Here is a 14,765-nt window from a genome sequence, read left to right on the forward strand (position 1 = left end):
TTAATTCAATCAATAGCAGATGTCTGCTGCAATTCACAATATGTATAATCATTTCACATTATCAAATTAAATATTGTGGAGTGAAAGCCATGAATACTCAAATGTAGTTTATCAGAAAAATGAAGAATGATGTGATTTCGCTTATTCGTGTTTGGGTTTTCACAGGTGAAAAGAGTTGATCAATATTTTCCACCTGTGTACGACTTGATGAGAAACTCTGAAAAAACCTCAGTTAAATAAGATGTGTCGATGTCTGATTTTTAGATTCAAGAACTGGAAACGGAAAACTCTGAGCTAAAGAAACAGCTTCAAGATCTTGAGGAGCAGCTGATGATCACTCATGCTCCACCGGTGAGGAGACAACAACAACCTCTTCAGTTTGACACTGAACAAAATGTGGTTCTTAAATGTTGGAACGAGCCCAGGTCACTTTTTTGAGCAGATATTGCCATATGTGAAAATAGAGGGAGGGTGGTACTGTATATGCTAAAGTGTGAGCCAACTGTAGCATAAGTAGAGTCATAAAGGCACCGACTTGGCTAACATCAGCTAACATTAGACACCTTAATCAGCACAGTGGCTCGTGTGCATTGTTCCACAGTCTGTAATGTAAACTACAGCTTTGCCTCTAATCTAACTGCCAATTTATTTTAAATGTTTCCCATCGGCTAAACATACACGACCGACTTTAATTATGAAAGTTAACAAAATGTGACTATGCAAGTTTCCAAAGTATTTTAGGGGACAGCTGGTTGTGCTGATATTGCTCCTTTGATTAGAAGCTCCGCCTCAGGCTCACGTTTGAAATGACCAACCCCACCCGGAGGGACTCTGCAGGGGTCTGAGCCGAGTCTGAGGCAAAGTAATCTCACACCTGATTGGTCTGATGAGGAATGTGATGCATCCACAACCTCACCGGCTCAAACACCAGCACTTGTGACAACCTCCTGCGAGCGCAGTCATGCACACTGAATAATATTGTCCCTCTCTGCTCGTGTTCTTTCTTCGACCTTTTTTTTCTCCCAGCCGCTGCACATTAACGCCTCCAATGAAGCGTACATGCTGCAGAGGCCCTCGTCTCTCTTCTGGTGTCACAGCATCAAGTCGCTGTCCTGTCTGGAAATCTCCTCTGTCACACTCACTCCTATGAGCTCGCCAGAGTCCAACTTGTCCAGCGGGCTACTAACTCCTCCGCCTGCCAAACCTGCTCCTCTTCCTCCTAAGCCTGCTGAAGGATACAGCATCCCGCGGCCTCGCGTAAACATCCTACGCTTTCTCTTTCTCTTTCTCTCTGCTTTGTTGCTTTCCCTGAAGCCTTATTATTTTTCACCTCTGTCTGCTTCCTTGTTTTTTTGCATTTACTGCTGTTCCTATATCTTTGTAGTTTGTGCATTTTCCATACAAGTAAGATCTCCCCTTCACCATTCCTCCTCCAACACAGGCAGGCAGTATCTCCATGAAACCGCAGTCCACAGACGTTTTCGACATGGTTCCCTTCTCCCCTGTGACACCGCTGGTGCCCACAGTGGCCAGTAACGGCTGTCCGCCACCACCGCCGACCACATTGCCACCAGATATAAGTGAGTGATAACTCTCTGACATGTTTTGATCAGTTTCAAGAGTATCTGTCGCATGATACAAAGAAAATATGAAATCAGTACCTATTGAAGACATGTTTCCTCTCCAGTCTGTGCCATATGTGTGTGCTGTGTGTGTTTGTAGGGAAGGACTTGTTTGGTTCAGAGCCTTTCGATCCGTTCACCTGCGGGTCGGCCGACTTCCCTCCAGACATTCAGTCGAAGCTGGATGAGATGCAGGTGAGGGTCTCCTGTCTTCTCTTATTGTCACTGTCTTCCTCTTGTTTATAAGAACGAAGCCTCCGTCCCACGGGCGATGCCTCAGCTGAGCATTTTGGAGTATTTATTAAAACTTCATATCACTCTGTTCTGTTCCCTTCAATGTCACCGAGGGACATTTTGACGTGTCTGTGGTCCGATGGATCAGTAATTGAAACAGCTGAGTTTGATATTGGATTCATTCTTCAGAAATAACGTGGCTCATCAGACACAGCAGTAGCTCCCTCACCCCCCCTGCTGCCTGGAGGTTATATAATTTAAAACCAGGCACAGTGTTTTTGCAAAGGGCTCGACCATGTTGCATTGTTTCCGTTGGAGGCGACAGATATTACTCCCCCCCCGAAACTGAAGCCAAAGCACATCGATCACCTCCTGGTGAAGATGGCAGCATTTATATCCAGGATATTTTGGCTTCATTTCTGCATAGTGGGAGCTGGAGGTATAGTTGCGTCGTCCATATTTATATTATAGTCTGTGCTGCTGATGCTGCGGCTCTGTGGTCAAGCTTTGGGGCGACGCAACCATCGCAAGAGAACGCAGAGAAATGTTGCAAAGGGACTTGAGTTTGATCATCTGATTCATGGAGTCACATCAAACACAGAAGGAGTGGTTTCCATTAACAAAGCTTCATAGATTCATCTTGATTCATGTGCAAGACAAACATTTTTTTTTTCTCCACTAAAAATCATGTTCAATTCTCCCTCTCTGACACAAGTGGGTTAAACCTGACTGGTCTGTTTAAGTCGTCTCAGGCTGGAAACAGTTTTCATTCATCATCAGAGGAGAAGGGACACTTAGCAAAGACTCGCCGACTGAACACAAACTGCTGAGTTCTAGCTGTGTGTTGCCAGTAGGAGGTGTTGTTTCTCTGACTCCTTTTCGGTGCAAACTTTTCCTTCCTTCTCTCCTGAACTTTTATTAACATCTGAATTCATCTCTTATCTCTCTCGTCCTTTTATACTCGCAGCGTCAGAGATGGTTTGTACTCTTTGCTCTGTGTGTGTGTGTGTGTGTGTGTGTGTGTGTGTGTGTGTGTGCTGTGACTCTGGTTGTGTTCCTGTCTTTGCATGCATGTTCTAATGTGCACATTGCATGTGTGGTTGTGTCATTCATGAGGTGTCTTGCTCTGCAGGGGATGAGCTTCTTTTGTCTCTGTGTTTTACTAACCAATGTAAGCGAGCACGTTTATTGTAAAAATGAGACGGATGCATTTGTTACATAACTTTTCATTGTGTTAATAAAAGCATGCTTTTGTGTTGCTGTTGTCCTTGCACTCGAGTTTATGATCTTGAGTAAAGTGCATGTTGAACTTTTCCTTCTTCTCTTAACCTCAGAGCTTATAGACCCTTTTTTTCCACTCACATTTGTCCGTGTTGATCAGCGACATGTTACCTCACGTCAGTGTTGGCGCCCGCCGCGTGTCACAGCTGTTTCCTGACTTTTCTTCCAGGAGGGGTTCAAAATGGGACTAACCTTAGAGGGCACCGTCTTCTCCCTGGACCCGCTCGACAGCCGCTGCTGATGCCAAGAAGACGCTCCTCGCCGCGTACTTTTAACTCGTTTGTATGAAGAAGTGCCAAAATCCACTCCACAGCTGAGTCAAGATGTCACACTTTTCATCTTGAGGTTTATATGCATTTGCATTTAGATTGGTTTTTTCGATATATCAAGGTGAACTTAGATCCATTATAGAAAAGAACTATTTTTGTATAAAGAATAAAATGGAAGGAGTCATTTTGAGTACCTTTGATTGCACAGGCAATGAGAGATGTAAATAGTGGGATATGTTGAATGGTACGCTCCGTGGCAGGATTTTCATATGAGACCATTTTGTGTGTATGCACCATTTGAATTGTGTATTGTTGACACATTCCTGTTTGTACGCCGAACACAAGCTGGCAAGAATTAAATAAATGGAACCTGTATCTTTAACACCTTCATCTTGCCCATAACATCACATACTGTAGCTTATTTTACTCAACATGAAGTCACACATTATGTAGCTCATTAATCCAGTTGAGATATGTACATGTATGTTGCTTACTTACAATTCCACCTTTTGATTTGAGGATATTTTTGTTGTTGCTGTTTTTTTTGTTTGTTTTTTAAAAGTATGAGTTGGCAGTTCCATATTTACGCATCATCATTTTTACCCTCCTCTCTTCTTGAACCAGAAGGCACTTTTCTGGACAGACTGTCCATTCATGCAGTACTAGTCCCATTATTTTACTTTTGGTTGCATTGACTTTGCTGTTAAACACATTAAAGAAAATCTTACTGAAAAGAAATTACTCATTGATTATTTTGTCTGGTTGAAAGAATTTTTGTCTTTGGACTACTGTAGCAGTGGTGGCACGGTGGTGCAGTGATTAGCACTGTCGTCTCACAGGACAAGGTATCTCGGTTTGAATCCTGGTTAAACTGGAGTCTTTCTGTGTGGAGCTTTTCCTCGTGTCTGTGTGGGTACTCCAGCTTTCTCCCACGGTCCAAACAAGCAGATTGGGATTAGGATAATTGATTCAAATACATCAATGTGAATGAATTTTTTCATTAAAAACTCAAGACAGATTTGGTTTTAATATTCCCATTAGCAATCTAACATACTACAGTACGGTGGTGAGCAAGGAAATAAAACCTTAAACATTCGTTAGCATGCCTTCATCAGCATTTAGCTCGCTGCAGTTGACTCTGCAGATTTTATTCAAGCTCAATACAAGTTCACTTTGGCTTCGGAGAGTTTGTTTTCAAACCCTCCTGAGGCCGAGGCTATTCTCTGATGGCAAGTTTTATTTAAAGGACCAGATAAACTCCTCCTCAAACAAGAATAGGCAGAGAGAAATTATTTTCAATATTTATTTTCCAAAGGATGAAACGCATCTGCATGTGTGGAAGTCTCCCTCCTCTTCCTCCCCCTCGTGTGCTCTGCCTCTCGGGCGCTAGCAGGCAGTCGAGCCTGGTGAAGTGTCACAAATCTATAATAAATATTATTAAACATGAGCCAAACGGTCACAATGGAATTACTTGAAGGCACATTCACGGAAATTTGAAAACAAAGCGCTTTAACATTAGAAACAACTGTTTGACTTTGTCAAATACATTTGCTTTTTTACACAACAAAAATCTGTGAGTCTGTGTGCAAAATAACAAAGTTGAAGGACCTAACTGTACCTGAAGTAATATGACAAGAGCTTGGGGGGATTTACAAGCATTGTGTTTAATTTGTTGCATAGCAAGAAATACAAAGCAAACAGGCACACACAGCCACCTTATTCTATAAAAGTGATTATAAAAAAAGAGCATATAAGTCCAGGATACTGCAAAGGGGGAACCGACATGCATAAAAATAGAATATTCTGTGCTACCTTATACTGATATAAAGTTTTAGGGAAAGAAACGTGTCACAAATGACCACACACCAGTCACACGACACCTCATTCATCTCTCCATCTTCGACAGAAAGGTCTTTATTGGCATCCCCAAACCCTGCCCTGTACCGCGTAGCCGGGAGAAGTGCACAAAGATCACACTACTTACAAAACAGCACCGGTGAAAATCAAAAGAAAAAATTATAATACACATAGTGTCATCGTTTTCTCAGTTTCGGTGACGAGGTAGCTAACACTGAGGAATCGACAGTCTTAATGTGTCTTTAATGTTTCTACGTGATCGGTACAGAGTTTAAAACAACTGGATACAGACACGGCTCCATCAAAACTGTCTTGAGAAAATACCGGAGCTGGTGAACTTGTCCTCAGCTGTATTTGTTTCCTCAATAGCACCACAATCTTGTTTCAATATTCAGACAATGAAAACATTGAGAAATAAAAACTTAATAAAATTTTTTGTCGGGAGTGACATTTGACTTAACTCCAGCTGGGTTTTTTCTGGGATTGTAAACAGCAGTTACCAATAATATGTTAAAGCTTCTATATTCATGAATCTTTGGCAAAGTGGATTTGTAAATTAAAATGATGGTGTAAAGATCTTTGGACCAAACGAGACCACAGTGACCCTCAAAATGCACAAAGCTTGAAGTCAAACATACGCAAGAAGACAGAGGAATGATACCGATTTGTACCCAAAAAATTTATGTAAATTCCAAACATTCTTCTAACTTACAAATCGTCGATGTCTTGAACTGGGTCGAAAAGGCACAATAAATATCTTGCCGCAGGGCCAGAGTAGTTCTCAGTACTTGTATGTACAACGTGGCTGATCGCGTCAGCTGTCAGTTCAATAGTCTCAGGATTGTCCTCGACGCCTCCCAGCTATCGTTCTTACAAGAAGCACACGGGCCCGATATCGATGCCGAACTCTTGATCTGGGCCACCAATGTCCACAGGGGCAAGATCCACAATAGGAAGTCTTGCTGTTTTCTGTGTCCTGTACTCAAACACGGTCTTGCCCCAGTTGCCATTCGCTTGCTGTGGAAAGAAGACAAACAGAAACTTGGTAAGCGTCTTTCTTTAGTACACCTCAACAAACATGTTGCATTATCTTTTTATAAAATGCAATGTTCACGGTATGCCTGAATCAATAATTTTCTTGACCACTCAGTAGCACAACAAACTGTAAACTCAACACAAACATATTGTAATTTGAATTTGTCATAGCTAATGTGTTAGCATCAATATTTAACATTGATTCTTCTTTCAGCTCTGTTTTGATCACTAACTTCAGAGGAAAACATCTGGTTCCTCAATGATGATTTTTCTAAAGATGGACGCATATTTCTACTCCTTCCCACAATCCAGAAATCAAGTCCAAGTATCCCAGATATGAAGGGAACCATCTTTCATCGACGGTGTCATTTGGAACCAGAGTGTGTTCAGTAGCAGTTGGGGGATGGAATTCATTATTAAGGTCCAAATGTCAGTCTCAGCTGTCCATCATAATGTTTCACCCCATTTCTTTATCATAAAATAATTTAATAAAATGCACACCTGCCGGAAAAATGAATGCTTCGACAAACTTGGGTGTGATAAGAGGCCATTTTTGAGCCAAAATATTATTTGACGTGTACTTTGACATTTGGAGGAGGTGAGATTTGTGACCTATACTGCAGTCAGCCACCAGATGGCAATCATGAGGTTTTGGCTTCACTTTTACACTGTCTATGGACTAAACTAGGAGAGTCAGGGTTTCTTAAACAATGAGCTGAAAGATACTGACGTGCTTCAAGGAACTCAAGAGGAAGAGTCGGGTGATCATTTCTATGCGTGGCCTCTTCAACAGCACATTTATAAATATAATTTAATTGTATAAAAATATTGATAATGGAAGCTTTACGTAGAATCTGCTATCTCTGATTTAGTCATTTCATAGGCTTAGTTGAAAATAAGAGGATCATAAAATATGGCTGGCTATCACTACATTGATACATTGAATAATGAAGGAGTGTAAGAGCAGTCATGAGTGGGAACTTACAGAGCAGGAGTCCTGCACCACTGTGTATCTGAAGCGGTTGTTTCCCTCGGCTTTGAGCTCCAGGTCGTTGGAGCCTTTGAGGATTACGGCTTTCTTCAAGTTGCCCGTCTTCTCATCCTTGTAGCCCACAGAGTTCTTGCAGTGGTAGGTGACGGTCTGGGATGCTTCTTTGGAGAGGAGGCGGATGAAGGTCATCTGAACAGTGACGGAGTTTGCTGGCTGATCTTTGTTGCCGTAGGTAAACTAGAGAAACAAATACAATAACGAAGTCAGTAACTACTTTCCTGTGTGTTCGTCATTCACAGCACTGCTTTCAACATCAGAAATACGAGAGCTTACATGTGTTCCCCTGTTGATGTCGGCTCCGAACCACACAGGCTTGTTCCTGGAAGAGCTCCACCACGATTTACGAGGTATGCTGGCTGGGTTGGCGGAGATGCAGGTCTCTCCGGTGTCCATGTTGCAGTGCACTTTGATGGCGTCCTCTGCACTGCCTTGGTTTGGATCCACCCAGTACTCACCTACATAACATAACAATCAGGTGGTGGTGAGACTCTGCACTGATTTATTCTGCAGCTGCTGTGGTCAAATAAAGAGGTGTTATAACATGATAGCTTTGCTTTGACAAGATGTATTATGTAAGAAAAAGAAGCACCAAGAAGATGGAGATGAAAAAACACTGCACAAGAACATATAAACAGAGGACAAGGACAGAAAAATAGGATATTCCACATCCTGTGAGACCTGCCTCTCATCATGTGTGTCTGTTCATAACAGACAAACAAGAACTGGTCTGTATTGCTTGACAGAATCTGTGTGAGACAAATATGTTTAAGTCCTGTAAACATGATGGTTGCTGTCACTCACCACTCTTCTTAGTGGGGTAGCATCTCTTCAGGTCGTCGCAGGTCCTGGCTGGATGTTTCCTGCTGCCGTCCGGGCTCTTCATGTTGTCGATCTGGCTGCTGAGGGCCTTCAGCGTAGCCTGGACGCTGGGGTCCACGACCACGTTGCCTGAAGAGTTGCTGTTGGGCAGAGCCTCATCCTCGCTGAACTCAGGAGGAGGAGGAGGGCCAGAGTCATAATCCTGAGGGCCGAAGAGTTCGTCCAATGCAGCCGTGGGAGGTCCTGGGGGACCGGGAGGACCTGGGGGTCCGGACTCTCCTGGAGGGCCCTGTGGATTAACAGTGTCACTTCTGTGTCTAACAAAACTTTTGTTTCTATTGAGCATGTTTAAAGCATGTTCAGTCTTTTTTTTCATTGTTACTACCTAACACAAAGTCTTTCTGTTTTTCACCAGGTTTGCTGCTGTCATTCACTGAGTCAACATACTGTACATATACATACTACATTCCTCTGTGTACTGCATAATGAGACGATACCTCTGGTCCGATTTCTCCGCTGATTCCACGAGTTCCAGGAGGTCCCATGGGCCCCGACTGCCCCAGGTATCCTTCCTTTCCAGGAGGTCCAACAGGTCCAGGAGGCCCCTGAGTCACATTACAGATAATAATTGTCAGCATTCAGGATATTGATTCCAAATTGAATGTCAGAGTGAAACTAATATAAGATAATATTCCTTTTTCTTTTTCAGAATATTACAAAATATGTCATTTACCCTGGTGCCGCTTGGTCCAACGATTCCTGGAGCTCCTTGCTCACCTGTTGTACCCTAAAGAAATAAATATTCTTTAATCTCTTTTTGCTATAAATACAACATAATCTGTTAAACAGCAGGTCTATCTATAGGTTTTTATTCTAAATTATTCAGCTCAAAGCATATTGTTTCCACTATTCAGATGTAGTTTTACTACCAAAAGACCAGGTTATGGGAAGATGTGACAAACAACTGCTTTCTACTTTGAGAGAGAGAATGAATACTGCAGATTTGAGTTTCCTGGTGTTTTAATGATTAAATCTTCCATGTACAATAACTCTGGGTGGTTTTCAATCTAACATACTTTAGAAATTCTTATTGAAATAAGTTAAAAAAGTATTTGTCACTCTTGGGCCTTTCTGTAACTATTGAACTTGATACTGTTGGGCTGCTCCTTAAAATGACACACTACTGCACCTTTATGACACAGTGTGCAGCAGGGGGCCCTAAAGTGCTTTCACACTTATTACAAAGTATTTTTTTCTGTTTGACAGTGTTGGCAGGAGACATGGCTGATATCAGTCAGTTCCTGTTCCTGGGTTGGTGCTCTTGTGTAAAAAAAAAAAAACAGACCCAGGGAGCACGAGAAGTGAGGAGGAGACTTTAGATCAACCATCTTACTGAACCATGCAGAAACACTGTGAGTCGGTAAAAGCTCCTGACAACAGACTCTCATTACTGAGCATCTCTCTGACTTACCGGAGGTCCAGGGAGACCCTGCAGACCAGTGAACCCTCGATGTCCCTTCTGTCCTCTCTCTCCATGATCACCCAGGTCACCCTTATCTCCTCTTGGTCCTTGTGGTCCCTGAATTTGGAATAATTTGACACATGTGAAATTTGCTTTGAAACAGGGACATTTTCCTTTTGGTTCTATCAGCTGTTACTGTTGAACTAAATCAGTCAGAACAAAAAATATAACCTACAAAGCATCTAGAGTATGTCATCTCTTTTGGTGTAATCATATTTCACATAATGTCGAGATGTTACAAGTTTGATATCGGACACTCACCACTAATCCTCTCTTTCCAGCAGAGCCAGGTGGACCAAGAGGTCCTCTTGAGCCCTGCAAATGAATCGGATCATTATCAGACCCTCAGGAAGCACAGAGCTCTGCCAGCACTGAGGAACTCCAACGCAACAATCATTCCTATCAATTCATATTAAGTCCAGTCACAATCCAACATGCCTCCAGGGCTGGAATTAAGAATGCACTCATGTGTGTTACTCTTTTATTATTCTCCTCCTAATGTGCAGAGACACAAGCTCACAAAAACACAGGTGGAAAAACGTCCACTTACAGCGTCTCCTCGTCTTCCAGCATCACCCGGGGCACCCACAGGACCTGGGGGGCCAGGAAGTCCCTGAGGACCAATCATACCCTCTGGACCAGAATCTCCTCGCCCTCCCTAGAGAAGTAACTACCGTTATTCACCAAAAATACATAAAACAACATGTAGCGCACAATTTTACTTGTCTCTTACTCTTTGTCCAAGAACGCCATCCTTGCCTGGTGGACCATCAGATCCTGCAGGGCCCTGAAGAGCACACAGAAACACAATAAGACATATGACAACATGAGGGAAAACACTTTTTACTTGTGACCAAAACAGATTTAATACTTACATCAGGGCCTGGATCACCACGAGGTCCATTAGCACCAGGAGCACCAACTGGACCTGAGGGACCTTTATCTCCAGATGATCCTGTGGAGCCTTGTTTCCCTGGTGGACCCTAAGAAAACCAACAGGGACGTCATGATGCAGCCCTTAAAGGAGTTAAATCCCCCCCCCCCCCCCCCACCACACAGTAAACAGAAAAACGGTACATGTTTAACTCCTGTGAATGACATGAAGACAGAAGCTTGTGTGCAGTACAATCAGGACATTAATGATACAGACCCCTGGTCCTGGAAGGCCTGGCATCCCTCGCTCTCCTCTCTGACCAGGGAGACCCACAATGCCTCTTTGCCCTGTAGTTCCAGCTGGGCCTGGAGGACCATCAGGACCCTGAAGACAAGATCATCACACAGAATATTGAGACTAAACACAGACCTAAGTGCAATATTACACAAAAACCTCCATTCAGATTACCATGACATTTTTATAGATCAGGGCATAAACCATTTGTGGATTTTTTTTAAACTTTCTTTTACATTATGATTTTTTTTATTTCTCACCACTTCTATAATTCATGGATCTCGGTGAAAAACATCTGGTTATTTTGGGTGTGTGATATTAGTCGATTGAGTTTGAGTAATCTGGTGCAGATCCAAATAAAAATATGGACATAGGGGATTTAAATGTGGTTTCATAAGTGGACAGCTGGGTGTCATTCTAGTTTGTTTGTTTGTTTGTTTATTTGACAATAAAATTAAAATGATGACCAAACATGATGAAGGGATGGGACGTGGACCAGGAAAGAAAACTTTTTGTACACATCATACTGTAAGTCATTTATCACTTTTTAAATTAGGAAGTGAGCACATTTTCCATACTCATCAATTTCACAGGAAACAATGAGGAACTAGATGTAAATAATGAGACATTATTATGAATTTGAGATCCTACTTTGTATAATTTGGTGCAGAACTCTCTTTTTTCTTTTGTTTACTAATCTATGTGATAAGAGCGAGAGCTAGGCATTTGCAGGACTGTTTGGCCTGGCAGAGAAATTCACTCCACTGAGTACTATTCTAATTTCTAAAATGAATTCGTGTTTAGGAGCGATCAATAAACCCTGCAGTTATGATTAGGGAATTAAAATGAAACCAGTGTGCTGCGATCAATAAATAGACCTTTTACTTTACAACAATTTTAGTGCAGCACAGAGACAAATGTGGGTTTCATCAATTGAAATCCTCTTAGTTTGAGGAGATGTTTTTTCTCACAATATTCCAATTTGTAGATTCTAATTCTCATTGAGTTTACCGTGGGTCCGTCCTCTCCAGAGTCCCCTTTGTCTCCTGGGCTACCAGTTGGTCCCGATGGACCTCGCTCTCCTTGTCTTCCAGGGGGTCCATGGTCTCCACGAAGACCATGAGGTCCTTCTTTTCCTGGAGGCCCAAGGGGTCCGGGTTCTCCAAGTGGACCCTGGTGGGAGTGGTTTCAGTCAGTCACACTGAATTCGCACAAATACATAAGCACTGATAACTCTATACTTGAAAGTAGTTACAGTTACGAACTATGTTTTTGTTTGTTTGCTTTTAAATGATTCAAGAATCACTTTTTTTAAAATCTTCTTATCATTATCAGTTCATCTTGCGATTTTTGTGAGCTTTAACAGAACGGTCTGTAGCTGTGTGTGTTGGAATGTGAGTAACTGAGGAATGAGAAAATCCTCATGCTAATGCATCACAGATGTTGTTAAGAGGCCCACTTCTCTTACTGACCAGAATCATATGAGCAACATGACATGCATCAGAGTGTGGACACTTCAATGAGGCTTTTTCCAATTGGTCAATATTATCACGTTTTAAGCAAATGGTCAATCTAGTCTATTGCTTCTGCAATCTCTTTATTGTGAGACAGGTGTTGTTGACTCCTGTAAGGCATCTGTCTCCCGTTATACAGTTTATAATTAATAGTTTATAATTCAACCCATCATTGTCTGTGTGTCCTTATTGTATTCAGTGGAGTCATAAGTAATTTCCACAAGAGCTTTCTGTTTCATATCCTACATATTACTGACATCAAGGTTTTACATCACTTGCACTTTTAGTGCAGTATGTGGACAAATATTCAGTAATAGTTGGTGCAGTTTGATCAAACTCAGATTTGATATCAGCTACTGGAGTCTGTTACAATCATTTGATTATTTATATATGACATATTTCCACCTGGGTCATTGAATGTGTTTTCAGCGATAATGAAACTTACAGTTGGGCCTGGGGGTCCGACTCTTCCTGCAGATCCAGGGAAACCAGTGGGACCCTGAGAGCAGAGAAATAACACAAGGTTCTCAGATGCTGCTTTGATAACAGAGAGCAACAGCTTCTGTTTGACAATATTTCAAAAATAAGAATATATATGATAAGATAAACAATCTGGAGTAATGCTCTTCCTTTGCTCATGCTCATCTAAATTCACTGTCTAATAACTCCTCTGTAATTATGAATTGGTCTTACTGGTGCACCCTGTGTTCCTCTTCCACCCTTCAGTCCAGCAACACCAACTGGCCCCTGAAATGATAACACGTGATTAGAGAAGCACTTATCAGCATGTATTGAAATCATCAACACAAACTGGACGAAACACATGTACGACTGATGACACTGTCTAGGATATCATGTTCTTGAAACAAATATTTTCAAAGCAATCAGCTGACAGCATTCTCCATGTATTGTCTTTATATTTGCAACTCACAGGAGGTCCGTGAGCTCCGGATAAGCCTTGAGGTCCTGGTGATCCAGCATCTCCTTTCTGGCCTGGCTCTCCAGGCTCTCCCTTGACTCCAGGTTGACCATCGGGACCCTGTAAATTGTAGGTAATGATGGAAAAAAATCGATTAAATAAAAAAATTAAAGTGAATAAACTAATGTGTACTACCTGATGAGTGTTTTTAAGCTACTTACAGGGGGTCCAGCAAAACCAACAGCACCAATTGGGCCAGGGTCACCTCTTGCTCCCTGTGGTAGGAGATGTATATATATATTATTTACATATACTGCAGAACAATAAACAAGGCCAAACCAGATTATGTACGAGTTGAACACACAGGACAGGTCAACTCACAGGCACTCCTCTGGATCCTGGTGGTCCAGCTGGTCCTTTGGGTCCAGGTTCTCCCTGCAGAGATGTCACGGTTTTAATGAAAATAGTTTTTACGATAATTTGTTGAGTCTGTGCCGTTCCAAAAATCTAGCATTTTATTGTTCATAAAAAAAATGACTTCACAAACTGGTAGATGCAGCCAATAAAATAAGAGGGAAGAACAGCTTAGTGGGCATCCTGGGAACTGACGCTTTGCTGAAAACAACTTCACTTCCTGCAGCTATAAACTTGAGTCATTGTGACGTGACTAGCAGCTCTTATTCATGTGTGCAAGAAACAAAAGAAAACTGTACCTTCTCCCCACTGGGTCCTGAAGATCCTACTGGGCCGACAGGACCTGGGGCCCCCTGTTGACAGACAAGAAATGTGGTGGGTGATGTGGCTCATCACTGTTACTAGGAACTTGTGCTGTCACGTCAGCAAACAGGATTCTTTGAACAAGCTGAGACAAGTCTCAGGTTTGCACTAATACATCTTCAGTTGTAGATTTTTTTGATTTTCTGTGTTTTTTAGTTTAGCAGCGACTGTGTGTGTTAAAGATGTGAGTGAAAGATGTGTTCCTTACTCTTGCTCCATCATTTCCAGGTGTACCCTCTGATCCTTTCTCGCCAATTGCTCCCTATAGAGACAGCAAAATAAACATTTTACATTCAAGGTTGATTTGTGCTGTTATTTGGAGTATATGCTATAAAACAAATTTGAGTATGAATTAATATGAGAAGAACATGATGAGAAACTGACTCTGTCCCCTTTGGGTCCTGGAGGGCCAGAGATGCCTCTTTCTCCTGGCATCCCCTGAAGACCTGGAGGACCCACATCACCAAGTGCACCAGGAGGACCAGGACTTCCCTTCAGTGAGAAACACCAAAGGTTGAGGTTTTGTTTTTGTTTGTTTAGTTTTTTTATCCATTAATGGTTATGCTACTGCAATAGTACCTTTGGTCCATCTGGACCAGGTGCACCAGGGATTCCTTTAGTTCCCTGCAGACCATTCGGGCCCAGGTCTCCTCTCTCACCAGGAATTCCACGCTCCCCCTGAAGAAAAAAATATCAT

General features: G+C 42.1%; 2 protein-coding genes across 15 annotated transcripts in view; one reads left to right on the top strand and one right to left on the bottom strand.

Annotated features, from left to right (window-relative positions):
* gulp1a (GULP PTB domain containing engulfment adaptor 1a) overlaps positions 1-4,144 on the top strand; it is a 70,524-nt gene extending 66,380 nt beyond the window's left edge. For 7 of the 14 annotated variants that reach the window (XM_020099743.2, XM_020099737.2, XM_020099740.2 and 4 more), the window contains 5 exons: positions 265-351; positions 1,027-1,257; positions 1,442-1,580; positions 1,723-1,817; positions 3,307-4,144. In XM_020099743.2, coding sequence (XP_019955302.1) covers positions 265-351; positions 1,027-1,257; positions 1,442-1,580; positions 1,723-1,817; positions 3,307-3,378 — 624 coding nt within the window. In that variant the 3' untranslated portion in view covers positions 3,379-4,144. Of the gene's footprint in view, positions 1-264; positions 352-1,026; positions 1,258-1,441; positions 1,581-1,722; positions 1,818-2,823; positions 2,835-3,306 lie in introns of all 14 variants that reach the window. The other 7 variants (XM_069532406.1, XM_069532403.1, XM_069532405.1 and 4 more) reach the window with 3 other exon arrangements.
* A 906-nt stretch (positions 4,145-5,050) lies between these two features.
* Positions 5,051-14,765, bottom strand: part of col5a2a (collagen, type V, alpha 2a) — a 37,154-nt gene continuing 27,439 nt past the window's right edge. Inside the window, exons 33-54 of the mRNA XM_020099713.2 lie at positions 14,648-14,746; positions 14,453-14,560; positions 14,277-14,330; positions 14,005-14,058; positions 13,673-13,726; positions 13,513-13,566; positions 13,304-13,411; positions 13,066-13,119; positions 12,818-12,871; positions 11,870-12,031; positions 10,841-10,948; positions 10,566-10,673; positions 10,424-10,477; positions 10,241-10,348; positions 9,952-10,005; positions 9,640-9,747; positions 8,902-8,955; positions 8,666-8,773; positions 8,151-8,457; positions 7,623-7,804; positions 7,284-7,526; positions 5,051-6,280 (exon numbers count right to left, since the gene is read on the bottom strand). Of these exons, the coding sequence (XP_019955272.2) occupies positions 6,134-6,280; positions 7,284-7,526; positions 7,623-7,804; positions 8,151-8,457; positions 8,666-8,773; positions 8,902-8,955; positions 9,640-9,747; positions 9,952-10,005; positions 10,241-10,348; positions 10,424-10,477; positions 10,566-10,673; positions 10,841-10,948; positions 11,870-12,031; positions 12,818-12,871; positions 13,066-13,119; positions 13,304-13,411; positions 13,513-13,566; positions 13,673-13,726; positions 14,005-14,058; positions 14,277-14,330; positions 14,453-14,560; positions 14,648-14,746 (2,382 nt within the window). The 3' untranslated portion in view covers positions 5,051-6,133. The remainder of the gene's footprint in view (positions 6,281-7,283; positions 7,527-7,622; positions 7,805-8,150; positions 8,458-8,665; positions 8,774-8,901; positions 8,956-9,639; positions 9,748-9,951; positions 10,006-10,240; positions 10,349-10,423; positions 10,478-10,565; positions 10,674-10,840; positions 10,949-11,869; positions 12,032-12,817; positions 12,872-13,065; positions 13,120-13,303; positions 13,412-13,512; positions 13,567-13,672; positions 13,727-14,004; positions 14,059-14,276; positions 14,331-14,452; positions 14,561-14,647; positions 14,747-14,765) is intronic.

This window comes from Paralichthys olivaceus, chromosome 10, assembly GCF_024713975.1.
Source record: "Paralichthys olivaceus isolate ysfri-2021 chromosome 10, ASM2471397v2, whole genome shotgun sequence".
Classification (NCBI taxonomy): domain Eukaryota; kingdom Metazoa; phylum Chordata; class Actinopteri; order Pleuronectiformes; family Paralichthyidae; genus Paralichthys; species Paralichthys olivaceus.